Raw genomic sequence first — 18154 nt, 5'->3', positions numbered from 1 at the left:
CCTTAACTTCCGAAGAGAAGGTATCTCTTTCTGTGCTTTGCACGTTGTAGGGTTACAATACTGTGTGCAATTCTGCTTGCTAGGGGAACGACCTTAGCAACCACTGTCCAGAGCAGCCACTTGGTTTGCAGAGTAGGAAATGGGATCAGAGAGAGCACTTGAGTTTTCCAAGATGTCAAAGCTGCTGATGGGGGAGTCAAGACAGGGATACAACCCAGGGCACTTTTGCGTCCCTGTTGTGCCTGTCCTTTGCAGAGAGGCTGGCCTTTATTTCTTCCAAGTTACAATTCTGCCCAAGCACTTACAGACCGGATGTGGTTAATACAAGTCTGATGGATAGCACACCTTTTCAGGAGCGTTTATATTGGCTGCCTCAAGGTGCTTGATTCTGAATGGTTAGCTTCAGAAATAGAAACCTAAACAGAATTCACGTTTGTGAATCGGCCAATTGTCCTTTCCTCATTTGTGACCATTATCCTCCTTTCTGCCTTGAATTATAGCAAATCTATGTTATTTGCGATGCTGTTTGCAATTTACCTCACCATGTTAAACACTCAAAATGAAACGAACACGAAGGCTCCACCTTGAATGCTACGGAAGAGCCTTGTAGCATCCCATTGGGGGCGTGTGAGGAGTCCAGTGGCCATCGCTCTTCTTGGCAGCCTGAAGGGACAAGGACAATAGAGCTGGAACACCTACACAGGCACTCATGTTTGCGTTCAGCACACAGGATTCTCTCCAGAGTTTCTTTGGTTCACGGCACTAAGACTGATCTTTTTATTCCTCCCTATCTCACCCACATAATGTCAGCTGGTAAGGAATGGCTCAGCATGCCAGGCGTGTATTTGTTTTACTTAGAATAATATTTAAATATTTGAAGACAGGTTTAAAATCTCAAATACAAGTTCTTTAAAAAAAAAAAAAAAAAAAAAAGAATGCAACGTACTGAAGCCTTCTCAGAGATACAGAGTTAACTAAGGCAAGAAATTTTCCGAACTTCCTTGTACTCGCCCCACGGACTCATATTCTTGCTGAGTGGTCAGCTCAGAAAGGCATAAGAAATTATTTGGCAAAGAATATCCTCTGTTTAAAATGTGCATATAATTTGCCTCTGCGTGCATGAAATACTAAGTAGTCTGTGCTTTGTATGCATTTACCTGTGTGCGTTCTGTACAGTGTTAAATATTTGAAGCATCCACAGATGAGCAGGCAGGGGTATTTTGCTTCAGTTAAGACTGGACAAATATGGCACGGGTATTTTAAGGATATTGTCACACGGAGCCTGTGTGGTAAGGGACATCTGCTAACAGTTCTTGGTGTCACCAAAAACATTATAGCAAAGTATCGAGTTAGAGGGTAGCTCATTTTCACTTGTGCTCATACAGCAAAACACTGAGGAGGTGATGGTTTGAGCCCATATGTCCAGCCTTACCCTTTGCTTTCTTGATTCACAGCCTGTGATATGAACGTGCACAAGCAGTGTGTGATCAATGTCCCCAGCCTCTGTGGGATGGACCACACAGAGAAGAGGGGCCGGATCTACCTGAAGGCTGAGGTCACCGATGAAAAGCTCCATGTCACAGGTAAGGCATGCTTGTGGAGATGTGAGGCATGCGCAGCTTCTCCGAGGGCGTTGGGGTCAAGGTCAAGAGAGTCCGTCACCGCCTCGGAGCTGGTCAGACTCCGAGCCACCGATTTCCCATGAACACGCCTCCCCAGAGACCACACTGTGTGCCGACTTCCCAGCTGCTCCAGCGCCTTAGAGTCAGAACTGCCGTGGAGACGGAGGTGCTCTGACGGCACGGCCCGTGTACCGTCCCCCGGTGACAGGGGGACAGGGAAGCCAGTTAAACAAAATGCCGTCGGTGGGAGTGCACCAGGGTGGGGGGAGATGGGTGGATGATCCAGATGTGTAATGGCCTCGGGCTGCGGTGACCCAATCAGCCCACCCTCATGAGGACACCAACAGGAAACAGGAAACAGCCATCACGTTATCGAGTTACGCTTCCTCTGCATCAGGTGCTAAGAACTTCACCATAGATCATTGATTTAGTCCTCTCAACCACCCGCACAGTGGCCTCATTTCCCAGAAGAGGAAACCGAGGCAGAGAGAGATGAGAAATTGGGAATGTCACAGAGCAGGTGAGGAGCCAGGGTGGAACTGTGCCATTTCGACTCCAGACCCCCTGCTTCTCCTTGTGGCACCAAGGGTGCCGCCTGTAAACAGTGCAGTCGGGGGACCAGGATTCCCCACCCACGGCCCAGAACATTCCCTCCCCGGGGCTGTGTCTGTGTGGGCTGTGCCAAAGCATGGCCTTTCCTTTGGTTTCCCACCAGATCCACTCTGGGTATCTCCACACGCTGAAGCAAGTCGTCCTAGAGACTTGTTGGCCCGGGACTCATCATGTGTCCTCAGACACTTGACCGATCTTTTCTGTGGTCCACTCCGTGTCGATTTATGGTTTTACGGTCCATCGTCAGCCTTCTGCCTTGTTTCTGTGTCCTTGGGGTTCCCTCATGTGCTACCATACCCTCTCTTTTCTCTCCCAGGGGTGTTCGTTTTCATTTGAATAGCAAAGGTATTACGTTTCCATTTGTATTTAGAAAGTTTAAGCTATCAAACGAATGGAAAGACCGTGTTGTTATTTATTTGTAAATAACGGAAGGTACTGTAGAAGAAGGACTGGCAGGGTCCCTTGAAGGGGGTGGGGGGTGGGGAGAGGAGGAGTTCCAGAGGAAGCTCGCTGCTGAAAACATCCTCACGTATTTCTTAGTTTGAAAAATAATCCACCTCTCTACCCAGTGCTGCCCCCTCAGGTAAGAATTTAGAGAAAAATCAAAAGATGTTGAGGTGCTGCTAAGAAAGGGTCAACACACTTCACCACTGGGGTCACCTTGTGAAACAAACCAAACATCGCTAAGGGTCAAGACCGATTTATGAATCACATCCTTGTCCTGGGCACACAATCTGTTTTGACCTTTTGGTTTTAGGGACGTTCCTTCGTTTTCTCAGACCATTGCTTTGCACCGTCGCCTCTGGGGCCACGGCTCTCACCTCCGTTTCCCTTTGATTGGACTGGCGCTGCTGGTGGGGTCCACTCTGCCCTCTGGGCTGGCGGCCAGCGCCCCTCTGGCCTTGAGGGCACCAGTGCTGTGTGCCCGGAGGAAGTGAGGCTCCTTGGGGGCCATGAGAATGTCCCCCGGTGACAGGGGGACAGGGGCCATGCCTTGGGGGCCATGAGAATGTCGGTACCGTCACACCTTTACCCTTGCTGTCTTTTCTACTGAGGCTCTTGCCTCGTCGAAGTCATGTGCTGGGAGCAGGGAGTGTGCGGTTTGGGAGAAAATGACCATAAAGCAGTGCGTGGTAAGGGATTCAGGAGCATGCTGTAGACTGCCTATTGGCTAAACATTTCAGTGTTTTTCCTTCGCTTTCTAAAGCTACTGCTGTTGGCAATATAATAGACATCGCAGGTGAACAGTCGGAGCCTAATTGTGAGGCGCACAGCCCACTGTGAGACCGGAATGCCGGGGCAGGGTTTTTAAGTGTTCAGCTCTCATTCATCCTGTTTCCGAATACAGCAAAGCACCCTGCACGCTGCACCTGCCCCCATGCCTTCTCCTGGCATAAAAGCAGCAACCGTGTGGTGCTGCCCGGGTTTTCCACAGTCTACTCCGAGCCTTGAGAGGCTTGCACGCGTAAAACTGCACCGAGGGGCACAGATGCCTGGCTAGTGTGGCACGTGGTACAGAAGAGCAAGGTCAGGTCCCATCCTGCAGGGTCAGCAAGGAGTGTGGTCCTAGGGCTCCCACACTGACTGCCCCACCGTTGCCTACAGTTGAACCTGATTCACAACCGTAAGATCATCTTAGGAGACAACACCCTTCATCGAGTTACACTTTTCACGCAGGAAAGCCAACGAGCGTAGCTTACGGCAACAATCTAAGTCAGGTCTCTTGAGAATGAGTCTAAAATGTTTTGCCTAGATCTAGCTCTGGGAATGTGAATCCAGCAATGGCTTCATAATAATGGCAACAGCAGCTAACGTGAGTGGTGCCCACAAAGGAGGTACTTCCTTTTTTTTTTTTTTTAATTTGAGAGAGAGAAAGTGGTAGAGAGGGGCAGAGGGAAAGAGAGAGAGAGAGAGAGAGAGAGAGAGAGAGAATCTCAAGCAGGCTCCACACTCAGCACAGAGCCCAAAGCAGGGCTCAATCCTAGGACCCTGGGATCATGACCTGAGCTGAAGTCAGGAGTCAGACGCTCAACCAGCTGAGCCCATCAGTGCCAAAGGGCCATTTTCTAAGCACCTGGCATAGTTCAATTCTACAAACCTGTGTGGACGTTTACTTTGTTACCCTTACTTTATAGATGAAGGTACAAAAAAATTAAGTGACTCATGCCAAGTCAAGTAGGTGGTAAATTTAGTAGTTAAGTGTTTAATTGCTAGAAGTGGAGAGATTTCAATGATAGTGTCAATAAAAATTGGAACCTTGTCTTAATTCTGGCTGCTATAATAAATACTATAGACTAGGTGGCTTAAACAACAAACATTTCTTTAGCACGGCTCTGGAAGCCGGGAAGTCCAAGATCAAGGTTCTTGGTGAGGGTTCTTATTTTGGTTTGTAGATGATTGTCTAGCTATGTCATCACTTGGGAGCGGAAAGAGAGAGGAAGTAAGCTCTTTGGTGTGTCTTCTTATAAGAGCACCAATCCCATCGTGAGGTCCCTGCTGTCATGACTTCATTATTTCCCCAAGGCCCCATATTCAAGCAGTTAGGGGTTCCCATCACCTTAGGGGTTAAGGATTCAACATATGAATTCTGGGGGGACACATAATTCATAGCAAATCTATTTTTTTTAAATATGGTTATCATTTATGTCAAGGAAACCTAATCCTAAGTAGGAAAAGCCCCAAACTCAAGGAACTAAGTAATAATCATTTGCCCAGAACTTTTAATTTGGAGTAGTTTGAGATTTTCAGAATCAGAGTTAACCTTAATGTAATGAGAACACAAAAAAAAAAACATAAGTAGAGCTTACTGTCCAAATGCAGAGAAAATAAAAATTCCAGAAGTAGTGCAGGGTTCCCTTCACCCAGTCCCCTTCTGCCATATTAACGTTCTTCTGTGACCATAGTTGAAGCATCAAAGTAGACACGTTTTTATTTTTATTATTTTTTGGATATTTATTTTTGAGAGAGCATGAGCAGGAGAGGAACAGAGAGAGAGGGAGACACAGAATCTGAAGCAGGCTTCAGGCTCCACACTGTCAGCACAGTGCCCGATGCGGGGCCCGAACCCTCGAACCGTGAGATCATGACCCGAGCTGCAGTCAGACGCTTAACTGACTGAGCCACCCAGACACCCCAGTAGACATGTTTTTAAATAGTACCTGATAAACTTCTAGAAAACAGGTGCCTGTGTAGCTGTAGTTAGTCACTAGAAATTGCTTTAAAAAGAGCCAAAGAGAAGACTTCTGATGTCTCTTGTTCCAGTGGGAAAAGACTACAAGAACTACAGCGTGAAGCCCCTTTGGAGCAGAACCTACTGGTGATCCCCCCCGCCCCCCCACCCTTCCCCTCGCTGCATTACCTGCCCAACCTCCTAACCTAGTAGTTTCAGGCACAAGTTTGTCTTAACGCATTTTAAATAACAGTAGCTACCATTTATTGAGTACGTACTCTATACTCAGTGTTTGTAAGACTGGACCTTTCTTTGTGCTGAGTGCTTTCTCTTCCTTGTTCCAGTGACCCCTCAAACAGTGCCACAAATTGCTATGATTATCCTTGCTTTCGAGTCGTGCGAATGAGCTGAGAGAAGGGAAGAAATCGTAACAAAATGGAAAGTGATGGCGGTAGAGCTCCAGTCCACGTCCGACGCCCCGGGGGGCTTTCAGCCCCGAGGCTGTGAACCTCCCAAATCTCTCCTATTAAAGGGGCTCCTTTTGAATAAATAGCAAGCCCATCTTCACTCCACAGGCTCTGTGAAGGTGCAGAAGGTCCAAATGTGAGACTTAAAGCCAGGGGAGAAAGAAAGTAACTTTAAAAGGAATTAATAGACAGTCCAAGCGCATGTAAAATTAAATGCTTGATTACGTGGGTGCTAAATGATACGCCATGGAGGAGACCTAGAACTGCAGACACTTGGAAGAACCCGGTATCCACAGTGAACCATCACGAGTGGAGCTTATGTCCCAATGCGAGTGCTATCTTGGAAAAACGCTTTTAAACCCTGAGCAGCTGTGTTAATGGTTAGATTAGCTCATCTCCATTTTTACCTGTGCAGAATCGCTCAAATTGAAACTAATTCCCAAATTAAAATAGAAACTCCCAACAGACTCCTGCTTTGGGGCAGAAATCTGCCTTTTGAAACCAGAGATGAGTTTCCTTTCTAGCTTGGTACAGTATTCATGGGAAAGGGCTCCGCGTTAGTGGTATATTTTTATTTTTTTGCCTTTGGGCAGTGGTGCTGATGTTATCTGAACTGTGTCATTTTTATTTCTTTCAATATGCGGTTTTAATAGGTTTTCTACATTCTTGTGCGCTCTTTTATTTGGCTTTTGGAGGAATGGTAAAAAAAAAAAAAAATTCCCTCGTGGGAACAAATTTTCAATTTAATGTTGTAAGTAAATGGAAAAAGATCATATGCTTTACAGCTTCTCCAAGAACACATGTCTCCCACAAATAGATTATTCTGCAGAAGAGTCTCATTTTCTCAAATACTCTGGGTGGTTAATTTGGCGTGGAGATCGAAGTTCTCCACTGAGTTCTGTGGGGGAGGGGAGGGCCTGGGGCAGCATCTGGGGCTCCCTGAAGCAGAAAGGTCACATCCTTCTCTGCCTTCTGGGGCTGTGTGCATTTTGGTGCCCATGCCTCACCACCCCAGCAGTCGAAACTTGTGGTCATGGTATCGTTGTTGTGTTTTTTTAACTTTTTTTTTTTTAAATGTTTATTCATTTATTGAGAGAGAAGGATGGAGAATGAACAGGGGGAGGGGTAGAAAGAGAGGGAGACCCAGAATCCAAAGCAGGCTCCAGGCTCTGAGCCGTCAGCACAGAGCCTGATGCGGGGCTCGAACCCATGAACTGTGAGATCATGACCTGAGCCAAAATCGAAAACAACCAACTGAGCCACCCAGGCACCCCAAGTATTGTTCTTAAATTATATTCCCTCCGTGTGTTTTTCTGTCTTGTTAGCACATAGGCTGCAGAGTCAAGGCAATGAGATTCAGTTTTGTGTCATAATCATTCTTTGATTCATCCATTCATTAATACATCTATTGAACATGTGTCAGGCTCTCTCAAGGCACCAAGGAAGCAAAGATAATTAAGACATGTCTTTTATCGTGGAATGTGTGATCTTTGGAGGGGAGGGGGCAGGTGGAATTAAGTCATTTAAAAAAAAAAAAAAAAATGAAGGATGACCGGTAGTGCGCCAGATGCCTTCATGGGTGGTCAGAGCTTGGGTGAGCGACACCTCACCTGCCCTGTGAAAGCTGCAGACAGCTTTATGTAGCAGGTGACCGTGAAGATAGGAAGGCATTTCAGATACAGGTGCAGAGCTGTGGAAGGACATAGCGTGTTCAGGAGGTTCGACACAGTCCAGGATTTGGCAAATTTTGAGTGTCAGGTGGGGAGAGCCGGAAGGAAACTTCTTTCCATTTCAGGGGATCAGGGCTATAGTCCTCAGGTTTACAGACTGCACAGTTCTTAGGGGCCATGGAGGATGGGCTCTGGGTTAAATATGTCTTTTTGAAACAAGAGGATTTTAAGTTGCAAGTGGCTAGGTTTTCAACAAGGACAGAGCATCAGTCTCCAAGCCTGAACTCCGGACCTCACCCTGAGGTTCACAGTGACCCTCGACTTTCTTTGTCAATGCCGAGAAAGGGGGCGGAGCAGGTGGTCCACTTGTTCCTGAAAGCTTTGTAGGGATCTTTCCCCCAATGGCGGACGGGCTTGTGGAATAAAATAATCAGTGTGAGGCTGCCAGGAAGGAGGAGTTGGCCTGAGCTGCTTGCTTAAAGGAGAAGCTATTACTCAGAGGTAATTTCTACGAAATAAAATCTTGGCTGCGGGATCTGGATCCAGCCCAGGAGCACGATAGGTAATGCAGCCGATGGAGCTGGCCTGGGGTTTGGGATAGAGAAGAGGTCAGCAAGAAGCGGCTTACCCTCGGGTATATCCACATTGTCCGGTACTGGTGAGACTCCATTGCCTAGTTTGGGTATTTTCCTCGACCCCTCCACTACAGAGGCACCTTTTTCTGTTTATAATTAATAAGGAGTCTGGGTGTCCTATTTGGAGACCAGCAGTCTTCCATCCAGGGGTCGTAGCATCCACGGAGGGGCCGTAACCAGTTATCACATTCATGGTTGCACAGTGGTGACTCTCTAATTCTGCAGTTCCTTCTATGATCATTTGCTGGCATTTGTCTGAAAGAAAAGCTTTTCATTTACCGCCCCCCCTACATTTTTTTAAGTGGCAGTTTGAGCCCACAAGTTCTTTTTGACAATTTTTTTCTGTTCAAATTATTCAAAATATGGCCAGTGAGAGCCCCCTTCACCTTTTGACATGACCCACCAGGGTTTATTTTTTCGTTTTTTTTGTTTTTTCTTTTTGTTAACACTTCCTTTCTTTCTGGAACAGGAGAGTTCCCATTGTACTTAATGTTTCTGAGTAACCCTGGGTACTTTTTTTTTAACTGGGAAGTAAGAATCCGAAGTCTAGGTGTCTAGGTGCTGGGGTGCTCCTTGCTCCTGGGGTGTTACGGCTTCTCAGTCCTTGCAGTAGACAGAGGTCAGAATCTTTTTTTTTTCTTTTAATGACTCCACACTAGTGCTTCTGGTTCTGATTGTCCCGGGTTCTTCCTTACCTTTCTCCAGTCCTTTCTTTTCCACCTCCTGATCCCTGGTTCCTGATGACATCAATAAGTTTATCCTTTGCTCTTCCCCACATGATATGCAGCAGAATTTCAGAATTCATACAGTTACTGGTGACTCTAAGAACAATCCAGTTCCATAAAATTCAAGATTCTATTGCATTTCTTGGGGCACCTGGGTGGATCAGTCAGTTAAGCGTCCAACTCTTGGTTTTCGGCTCAGGTCATGATCTCACGTTTCATGAGTTTGAGCCCCAAATCGGGTTCTGCGCTGTCAGTGCAGAGCCTGCTTAGGATTCTCTCTGTCCCCTCTCTCTGCCCCTTCCCCATTCATGCGTGCTCACTCTCCTTCTCTCTCAGAATAAACAAACTTTAAAAAAAGGATAAACACGAGATATTATTGCAGTTCTTAAAAATCCTTAAATGATAGCCCACTAAGGGTAAATAGTCAAAATGCTGTCGCTTGGATTTAATGTTTTCCAGCGAGTTCTGTTCTCCACTTGATACATGCTTCCTTAACCAGGTGATCAAGCTCCGCCTCCTCCCCCCCCCCCCCACCGCCAACTGAAAGGATGTGCCTCCTAGGGTGATGTAACAGAAGATACACAGTATGGCCTATCAAGTATCTTTGCCAAAATCTGATAACCTGAATCTAATCATGGGGGGTATGAAGCAAATGAATCCAGATATTAGGATATTCTACTTGTTAACCAATCTGGACTTTTCAAAGTGCCTGAGTCTAGAGAAACAAAAACCGTCAATGGGATGGTTCTTTTTTTTTTTTTTTTTTTAATTTTTTTTTTTCAACGTTTATTTATTTTTGGGACAGAGAGAGACAGAGCATGAACGGGTGAGGGGCAGAGAGAGAGGGAGACACAGAATCGGAAACAGGCTCCAGGCTCTGAGCCATCAGCCCAGAGCCCGACGCGGGGCTCGAACTCACGGACCGCGAGATCGTGACCTGGCTGAAGTCGGACGCTTAACCGACTGCGCCACCCAGGAGCCCCAGGGATGGTTCTTGAGTAAAGGAACCTGGAAACATGGCAACCAAGTATAATCTGTAAGTCTTGACTGGGTCCTGGATCTAAAACAAATAGCTATAAATAGGACTTGGGGTGACAGTTTGGGGAGAATGTGAATCAGCACAGTATTTTAGATGTTTTTATCAGTGTGAAATTTGTGGACGATAATGGTGATGAGATTTTGGAGGGCATTACTGAAGTCCTATTGGGGTGACTTTTCTTGATGTCTGCCACTTAACCTACAAATGGTTCGGGAAAAACAAAAAAACCAAAAGACTGAAAATACAGGTAGGCACATGCACGCACACACAGAAAGCGGGTGTGGCAAAATGTTGATACATAGTGAAGTTAGATGAATGGCATACAGGTGTTCGTGGTACTGTTCTTTTGACTGCGCAGTTGGTTTGAAATTATTTCAACCAAACTCCCAGAACCCTGGGCAATGATAAGGTGGAACTTGTTGCTGTCTGTAGAGATCACTCATAGCTGGAAGGAAGCCCCCAGGTGAGCCAACATCAGAGCTCCCGATGGGAATGCTGGTGGACTCGCAGCCGGTCAAAACACAAGTAGCAGATGTGGAAAAGGGGACCTTGGAGCAAAACAGAAAAACTACCGGTATTTCTTGAGCACTTAGGTCCTGTGGGAAGAGAAGGCAACATCGATGAGTACTTTCCACGTACCGGGTGTTGATTGGAAGCCTTTTTGTTTATGAGTTCACCACAACCCTTCGAGAAAAGTGCCGTCGTTCTCGTCATTTTGTAACTGGGGAGACAGGCTGAAAGAGCTCCCCGGGGTCTGCCCAAGGTCACGCGGCTGCAGAGTGGAGGAGACTCCACCCCAGGCCCCGGGCACCAGCCTCCCATACTCTCACGCAGCCGACCCCTGGCTCTGCTGAGAAATTACGTACCAGCTCACGACCCCTTCCCTTCAGCGCAGACGCGACCCACACTGTTGCTGAAGTGTTTGCAACTTCACATTTCCGCCCTGCAGTTAACTAACAGGTGAGACTACTCTGTGACAGTCCTGCGGCCCCTGTAGTTCCTACAGCGCCGTTGGCACCATCGTGAGTGAGGGTCCGTCGTCATTGCCCCCCAGCCTCCGTCTCCCAAGGCTTAGATGATGGCTGGAAATAAAAATGGCAGCAGGGAATCTGGCTGGGAAAAAAAGGAATTAAAATGGGCAAAGAAGGATGGAAACAAATCCCCCCTCAGGATGTGTTCGGCCAGACATGTGACCTGCCCGTGTCCTTTCTCACCCTGCCATCGCTGGCTTTTTCTGACGGGCTCTGGTTCTTTCCCATTGTAGACCCTTCCCCGCTCTCACATTCCCATAGTCTTGGAGGAACCCATCTCGAGCGGTCACCTGCCTTGAGCTTGCTGGTGCTTGACATCCCGGCACATCCTTTGCAAAAGAAAATCAGAACTGCGTCTAAGCTAAAAACATAAAGTAGTATACTTACCCCGGAAAAGCACTTGCACGTTGCCGCATTCAAATGCGTATGTTTCCAGGTGATGCCTGGCATGTTTTGAAGGGGTTTATCTACTCTGTCTCCTTCCTCGACTGGCTATTCCTCAACATCACATGTCATATGTATGTGTCACCCCCTCATCAGCCAGTACCTTGCCTGCCTCCCCAGTCTTATCCCTTGTGTTCCCCCGCCCCGAACCACCCCCCCCCCCTTTGACACACTGTTCCGATGGTCAAGAAAGCTGTGTGCTGTTTTCCCAGGGGGACAGACTGTTTCCCTCCTCACCTTTGCGTATGCCATGTCCCCCACTCTCTCAGGAACATCTTTTTCACACTCAGCTCCGGATACCTTTATGAAGCCCCTCCTAACATTTCCTACCTTGCCTAAAATTGACCACTTTCCCCCCAGGCCCTTTATAACATTTATAATGTGATTTCACTTACATTTGTTTGCATGTTAATCTCTCTCTACCAGACCGTTGGCCCTTCAAGGACAAGGAGGTTGTCTCACCTCTTATATCCGGCCTAGTGCCTTGAACTGTGCCTAATGTGTTTGTTGAGCAGATGATGTTGATGGAAGTATCCAGGAGGCACAGAATAAAAAACTCACTTGGTTTTTATACTGTGCTGTTTACATCCCAGATCCAGGCAGCTCTTCCCATTTTGACCCTAGGTCTGGTCAAGTAAAAACGATTCTATTTTAGGCGCACCTGGGTGGCCTTCTCGCTTAAGTGTACGACTCTTGGTTTCGGCTCAGGTCACGGTCTCACAGTTTCATGAGTTTGAGCCCCGCCTTGGGCTCTGCGCTGGCAGCACAAAGCCTGCTTGGGATTCTCTCTTTCCCTCTCTCTCTGCCCCTCTCCGACTCATGTGTGTGCGCTCTCAAAATAAATAAACTCAAAATTTTTTTAATGATCCTATTTTACGTAATTCTGGAAGCCACGTGACTTCCGGGATCCTTTAGAGAAACGCTTCTCAGCCAAGAAAGAGCTTCATCCTCTCAAAAGGAACATGTCCTTATTTACATCCTGACTGTGGTACCTCATCCTGGCCTATCCGAGGCAGAGCGAAATGTCAGGCGTGTGCTAACTAGCTGCCTGCCCTCCTACGTGTTGTCATTCCTGCATGGTTCTCTGTGCAGCAGTTCAGACATAGCTTTCCACGGTGGCTGCTTAGTCACTGGATGTCCGTGGGAGGCGGCAAGACTGGGGCAAAGGGCAAAATCCCATGTCATTTCCTTAATGCAGCGTGTGCCTTTGTCTTAAAATACCCTGGTATCCAAGCTCAAAGTGCCACAGTTTCTGTTCTTCCTGCTTAGGATGATCTTAAGCCCCTGGATTCTTTGCAGGGACCTCAGTCATCATCCACTTTGACTTCAGTAGTTCCTGCCATGAAGGAGCACTCTTGAAGATGGGCTTTGAATGCCTGCATTCCTGGGAAGGGGAGGGAAAAAAAGAAAGAAAGAAAGAAACATTTCTGGGGCCTTTTTCAAGATTATGCCATTAGCATACAGGGACGTTGACATTGACTGAGTGGGTCATTCTTGTGCAGGATTTTAATTGCTTCTAATTATAGGATTATCATTTAAGCACAAGATTAATTGCCATGAAATTATTGCAAGGAACTTGATCTTCTTCTAGAAAGTAAATGCATCAGACAAGTGAGGAATCTCTTAGAGGCTTGCAAATGATGTCTTTTTGATCACATGATTGAAACTTTTTTTTAACTCTTTGATGGGGAGAGGAGATGTTAAGGGGATTGGGATGGAAGAGAAAACAAATAGCGGATAAATGCCCCTTTTGGTTTCCCCATGCCCCCACCACAAGGTTGGAAAACTTGAACATTCAGTGTTTGGGAGACCTGTGGTTCACCAATAGAAATGTCTCAAAAGAAATGCAGAGATTTCTCCTGCCTCGATTCATTTCATCCTCACAGGTGGATGAGAGTGGTCCACTAAAAAGCCAGAAGCGGCAGATGCTGTCTTTTGGTCCCTTCCAGCACTAAGCTGTTCTGACACCCCACAAACATTCTTTTCCAAACACCTTGAAAGGAACCTCCAGCTAATACATGTACACATGCTCTGGTTATTAGCACTGAAATGGTGCAGAGAAGCATCAGACTATGTTCATCTCCGCTTCTAGGCATTTCCACTTGGAAAGAGTGCAGATTTCTTGAGAAAATAGGAGTTGAGTTCGCTCCCGGGGCTCTTCTGAAATATGCCCATTTGAATAAGGTAGGGAACGGCCACCTGCAGAAGCTTTGCACCAGAGTGTCCCCCGCGGGAGACACTCTTTCCTGGGGAGAACAGTGATTGTACCTTACCACCCATTTTCCTTGGCAATTAATGCAGGTTTTGTGGTTAATTAAAGACAGTCAGAACCCCTTTTAAAACTAAGTCAAGCATTTTTTCCTAGAATAATGAAGCAAGAACAGATGCAAGGCGCACTTCCTGTAAAAGTGTTCGAGGTGGGGGTGCTGAATTTGGGGAAAGTTACGTTAAAGAAAGTGTCGCTTCACCAGCTTAGACCCACTGGAGGCAGGCATGTAATCAAAAGAAATGCCTGTTTCGTGGAACACCCAGTGGGGAGGTTGAGGGAGGAGGACTCTTGTTCTGGAAAACACCATGCTGACATCTCTCTCCCTTTAAGACACTCTGCCTGTAGCCAACCACTGCTGGAACGGAGGGTGGGCAGGACGTGTTTCTCTGTGTATTGCCACCCTCCTTTTGTGGGCTGCCTGGGTGGGTACCCACAGAACTCTCGTGGGTAAACATCCGCCAAGAAGACCAGAAAGGAAAGTGAGTGCGTCACACGTTTCAACCAGCACAGTGCAGCCTCCTAGATCGTACTAATTCCCGGCTACTCTGGATGACCCTGAGGCCCATTTCAGTCCCCCTACCCCAGCCCCACAAGAGAGCAGAGACTCCATCATCCTTAAAACTTTGAGCTTCTTGAAGGATGCCATTATATTAAAAAAAAAAAACAAAAACAAAAACCGAAAAACAAAACCTCAGCACGCGTTAAATGACCAACACTGCATGAAGAAAGAATACGGGGGGTCTCTAAGATAATAAAAGTGATCTGGTTTTAGAAGAAACTGTGCTATTGGTTTTATGGTCAGATTGATTGGGATTGACTCCCAGCTCTGCCACTAACTAATGTTCAGTAAGCATTAGGGATTGTTGCTCTGTGAAGAGTTGTGTTCCAGCCACATTTAAGCTGATACAGTTCAAGGAATCTGCTGTGTCATTTACTGACCCCATAACTCTTTAGGGACTTGTTCATGATGTCAACTATAACCACAGGATTCCAGCCACACCCAGGAAGACCTACCCCCAGCTTTCGTTTGTCTTCCTTTACCGTGCCTACCAAGCATGACCTAGGAACACCCTGGAATCTGCACCTTGAGAATTGAAAGAGCTCCGTGAATAGAACGTGTGCGTGTTAAGCTGAGAATATCAGCCCTGAAGATTCTAACCTGCCGTGTGCCTCACTCTCATCTTTACCCCCCTAGGTTTCTCCTTCCTCCTCTGCAAATTCATATGAAGGCACTTAAACTGTATGCACTCTGAGGTTCCCTGTGGCTCTCGCATTTTACCGCAGGAGCATCACACACATACCAGAGAGAGAGCTAATTGCTGGGGCCGGTCAGCATGGCCCCTCTTGAGGAACTGACAGAACCAGGGGCCCCAGCAAGTCTCTAACTGGATGAGGCTTGAGAAGCATTGGGTGCGGTGACTTTCAGACAAGTTTGAACAGCAGATGCCTTTCAGAGCAGTCTTATTTGGAGAGAGATTCCCATTAAACAGAGCTCCTCTGGTTAAAGGGGAGAGGTTGGAGCCCCCACATCCCTCCTCCTCCTTGACCCGTGAGGAGACTGTGGAACAGTTTGAGAACCACTGATATGGCACAACCTCTTTGGTCTAGATGTGGAAACACACACACATGCGCACACACACACACACACACACACACACACACACGACTCAGAGAGGGAACATGACTGCTAGATGTAGGGTGTCTGGACGTGTAAGGGACAAAACCAAACTTTAGTCCGCTCACGGAGAAGAAATTGTCAAAAGAAATCTGCTATGGTAGGAATGCTGTGGGACCCTGGAAGCAACGAGAAACAGGAGCTGGCTTTCTGTATCCCCTCGTCCATACACGAACTGCTGTCATTCGTCCTTTCATGGCACATTGGGCTCTCCCCACATTGCAGAAAGCATGGCCCTGGACGGTTCTCCAGTTTTGCCTCTAACTGCTTCACAATCCAGACTCCCAGGGAAGGGATTCATCGGCTCACTGTGGGTCATGTGCCAGCTCTGGACCCCTTGACACTGGCTGATGCACAGAGTCTTAGAAGAGGGCGGGCAAGGTGAGGGAAGGGCATGTCACAGGAGCAGGAAGTGGTGCTAAGCAGACAAGATGATAAGTGACACAGTATGGCCGGGAGCTGGCAGGCGGGGCTGTGCAGAAGGTTGCTTTGGGAGCAGGAACCGGAGCCAGGCTCCTGCCTTTCAATTTGGTGCCTTTTTCCTTCAACCATGTTGCACATCCGTGAAGTTACTGAAGAGCAGCGGCCGTGTCTAAGCTTCTGTACAAAAGTTGGATATGACTCATCAGTCCCTTTTGAACAAAACCTATCCCTGCCCTGGCTGGTTTCCAGAAACAGCCAGGGATAAAGGAAAAATGGATTTGGCTCTATTTGTCCAGTCCAGCCACCCAGCACATTAATCACCCCTCTCATTTAGAAGCTGTGAAACAGCACACCAGGTCTCAAGCATAAATGGTGTTGACGTAGAAGAGATTTAGTGGTGGCTTTACCCCCAGGAAGTAGCCTTCTTTGAAGGGGGCCACGGTTAGAAGGTAGACAGGTGCCAGGAAGGTGGAGACGTTTGATTAGGGCCTGGGATCTGGACAAAGCCCTCCAGCCTGGCTTGTGAACGGTGTGGCCCGAAATGACCCTCCCCCTGGGCAGCTTTGTCTACAGGCTGTGTGGCTTACTTGGTCCTGGAGACTCTCGGCCTGTCACCCCCAGGGCCTTGCTTTCCCGAGCATTTCCAACTGCGAGAATGGACCAGTTGGCAGCATGCTAACAATGCCTCTCGGCTTCTTAGCCTCTCTCCGGGGGGAAAAAAAGAGTCAGGTGACCTGGCTTCCATTTAGCAAGGGAAAGACAAAGCAAGGTACATTTTGTCTGTGAATCATCACCATTAGTCTCTCCCTCGGTTGGGGAATTGATGTTGTCTCCTGCTTGGTTTGTAAACGGTGGTGATTATGCTGGGAACAGCAGGTCCCCCACTCCATTCTGTCCTCCCTAAAGCACTTAGATCTCAAATGCCCACCTCTTGAGGCCTCCTGAGGAACGGAATCTTCATCCTGTGGATGGTCTTTGACTTGTGGGCCCTACAGTACTGGGACATTTCCTGTTTCCCCTCTCCACTTGGCTGTTTTTCTATTCAGTGACTGCCTTGGCACCTTGGCTGTGGTTCTCCGAGCAGCCTGGTTATTAAAAGTCCTACACCCAAGATCTTCAGCCCCCAATCTTTTCAGAATTAATTCAGTTCATGTGCTAGGTTTGATGCACGTGGTCACCTTGGGGCGGGCACCCCTCTTGACCGATGGGCCTAGTCAGATCCCAAAGGTAATGAGAACTTCTAGATTTTTTTTTTTTTTTTTTTTTAACTGCGGTTGAAGTGGTAAGAGGCTTTTCCAGGTAAAAAGCCCTTAGCCCTGACATCACAAGTTTAATTAATGTTTATCTGCAGCTTGGCATTTTCAGATTAAAGACGGCAATGGTGTAACAGAGAGGTTGGGAACGCGGTTTATTGTTACTCTGGCCCTCTCTCCAAAAACTGTGGTGGTCTAGAGACAAAGGCTAATTGTGGTCTCTTGTTGACACGAACCCCCACCCCACCCCCGTGGCTCCTGGTAAGTGCATCCCTCGGGATCAGCGCAGACCCCTGTTTTGGTGACCCAAGAATGTATGGGAGAGTCTTCGGTCCTGAGGGGGTTGGGAGAGAAGCCTGGGGTGGGACACTTTGTCCCTTTGGAGGAAGTACGGCCCTCACGTGTGGGCTGTTACTGGCTACCCCGGCCTCCCACGCAGCCGGCATGTTCCTGGCAGGGAGGCCCGGCAGAGTCCACCGAAAGATGGGGCTCCCTCGGGCTTCTCACGAGAACAGATTTCCTGCCCTTCACCAGCCTCACAGGTGTCTGCACCTAGTCCCTTGTATAAAGGGCACAGAAGGCTGATCTCGTTTGGCTTTGTCTCTGGGAGGTTCAGCGACTTCGGGGGGTAAAAATAAAGACCCAGTAAGCATGTTCGTCTTTGCCACACCGATGTGAACGCTTATGATTTTATTAGCAGCTGCCTTAGAGCCAGGCCTGATTTAATTTAATTTAATCTCCTCGGTTATTTTCAGTTCAGCTCCGTCTATTTTAAGCACGGATGGAGGGGAAGTAATCAGACTGAGGGGGCGGAAGGGGGGAGAGGCAGGAAGTACCTTCCGCTCCCCTCCCCAGTTACTCAAGCTTAACCAGCCTTAGTAGAAAGCAACGACTTTGTGGAGACAGGTCAGCCGAACCCAGTTCGAGTTCTTCCCCTCTTCATCTCTGGTATCGTCTCTGGGATCCTCTCACTCCTCTGAGGAAAACATCCTATCAGCTGGGGCGGGCAGGGGGGAGATGATGATTACGCAGCCAGAAATACAGAAGGAACCATTTAGGAGAGAACTGAGTAATGACACCTTCCCCTGCCCCTCCCCTTCCCCTTTCTCCTCTTAGCAAA

General features: G+C 47.7%; 1 protein-coding gene across 5 annotated transcripts in view; it reads left to right on the top strand.

The window, feature by feature from the left end:
- PRKCA (protein kinase C alpha) overlaps positions 1-18154 on the top strand; it is a 402085-nt gene that overhangs the window by 275266 nt on the left and 108665 nt on the right. For all 5 annotated transcript variants that reach the window (XR_006715123.1, XM_045489495.1, XM_045489491.1 and 2 more), the window contains exon 5: positions 1455-1583. Coding sequence is in view for 4 of the 5 variants with exons in the window: in XM_045489495.1 (XP_045345451.1) it covers positions 1455-1583 (129 nt within the window). In the remaining variant the exon portion in view is untranslated. The remainder of the gene's footprint in view (positions 1-1454; positions 1584-18154) is intronic.

Source organism: Leopardus geoffroyi, chromosome E1 (assembly GCF_018350155.1).
Source record: "Leopardus geoffroyi isolate Oge1 chromosome E1, O.geoffroyi_Oge1_pat1.0, whole genome shotgun sequence".
NCBI classification, from domain to species: Eukaryota; Metazoa; Chordata; class Mammalia; order Carnivora; family Felidae; genus Leopardus; species Leopardus geoffroyi.
Note: the sequence above shows the minus strand (reverse complement) of the source record. Positions and strands in the feature narration are given on the sequence as shown.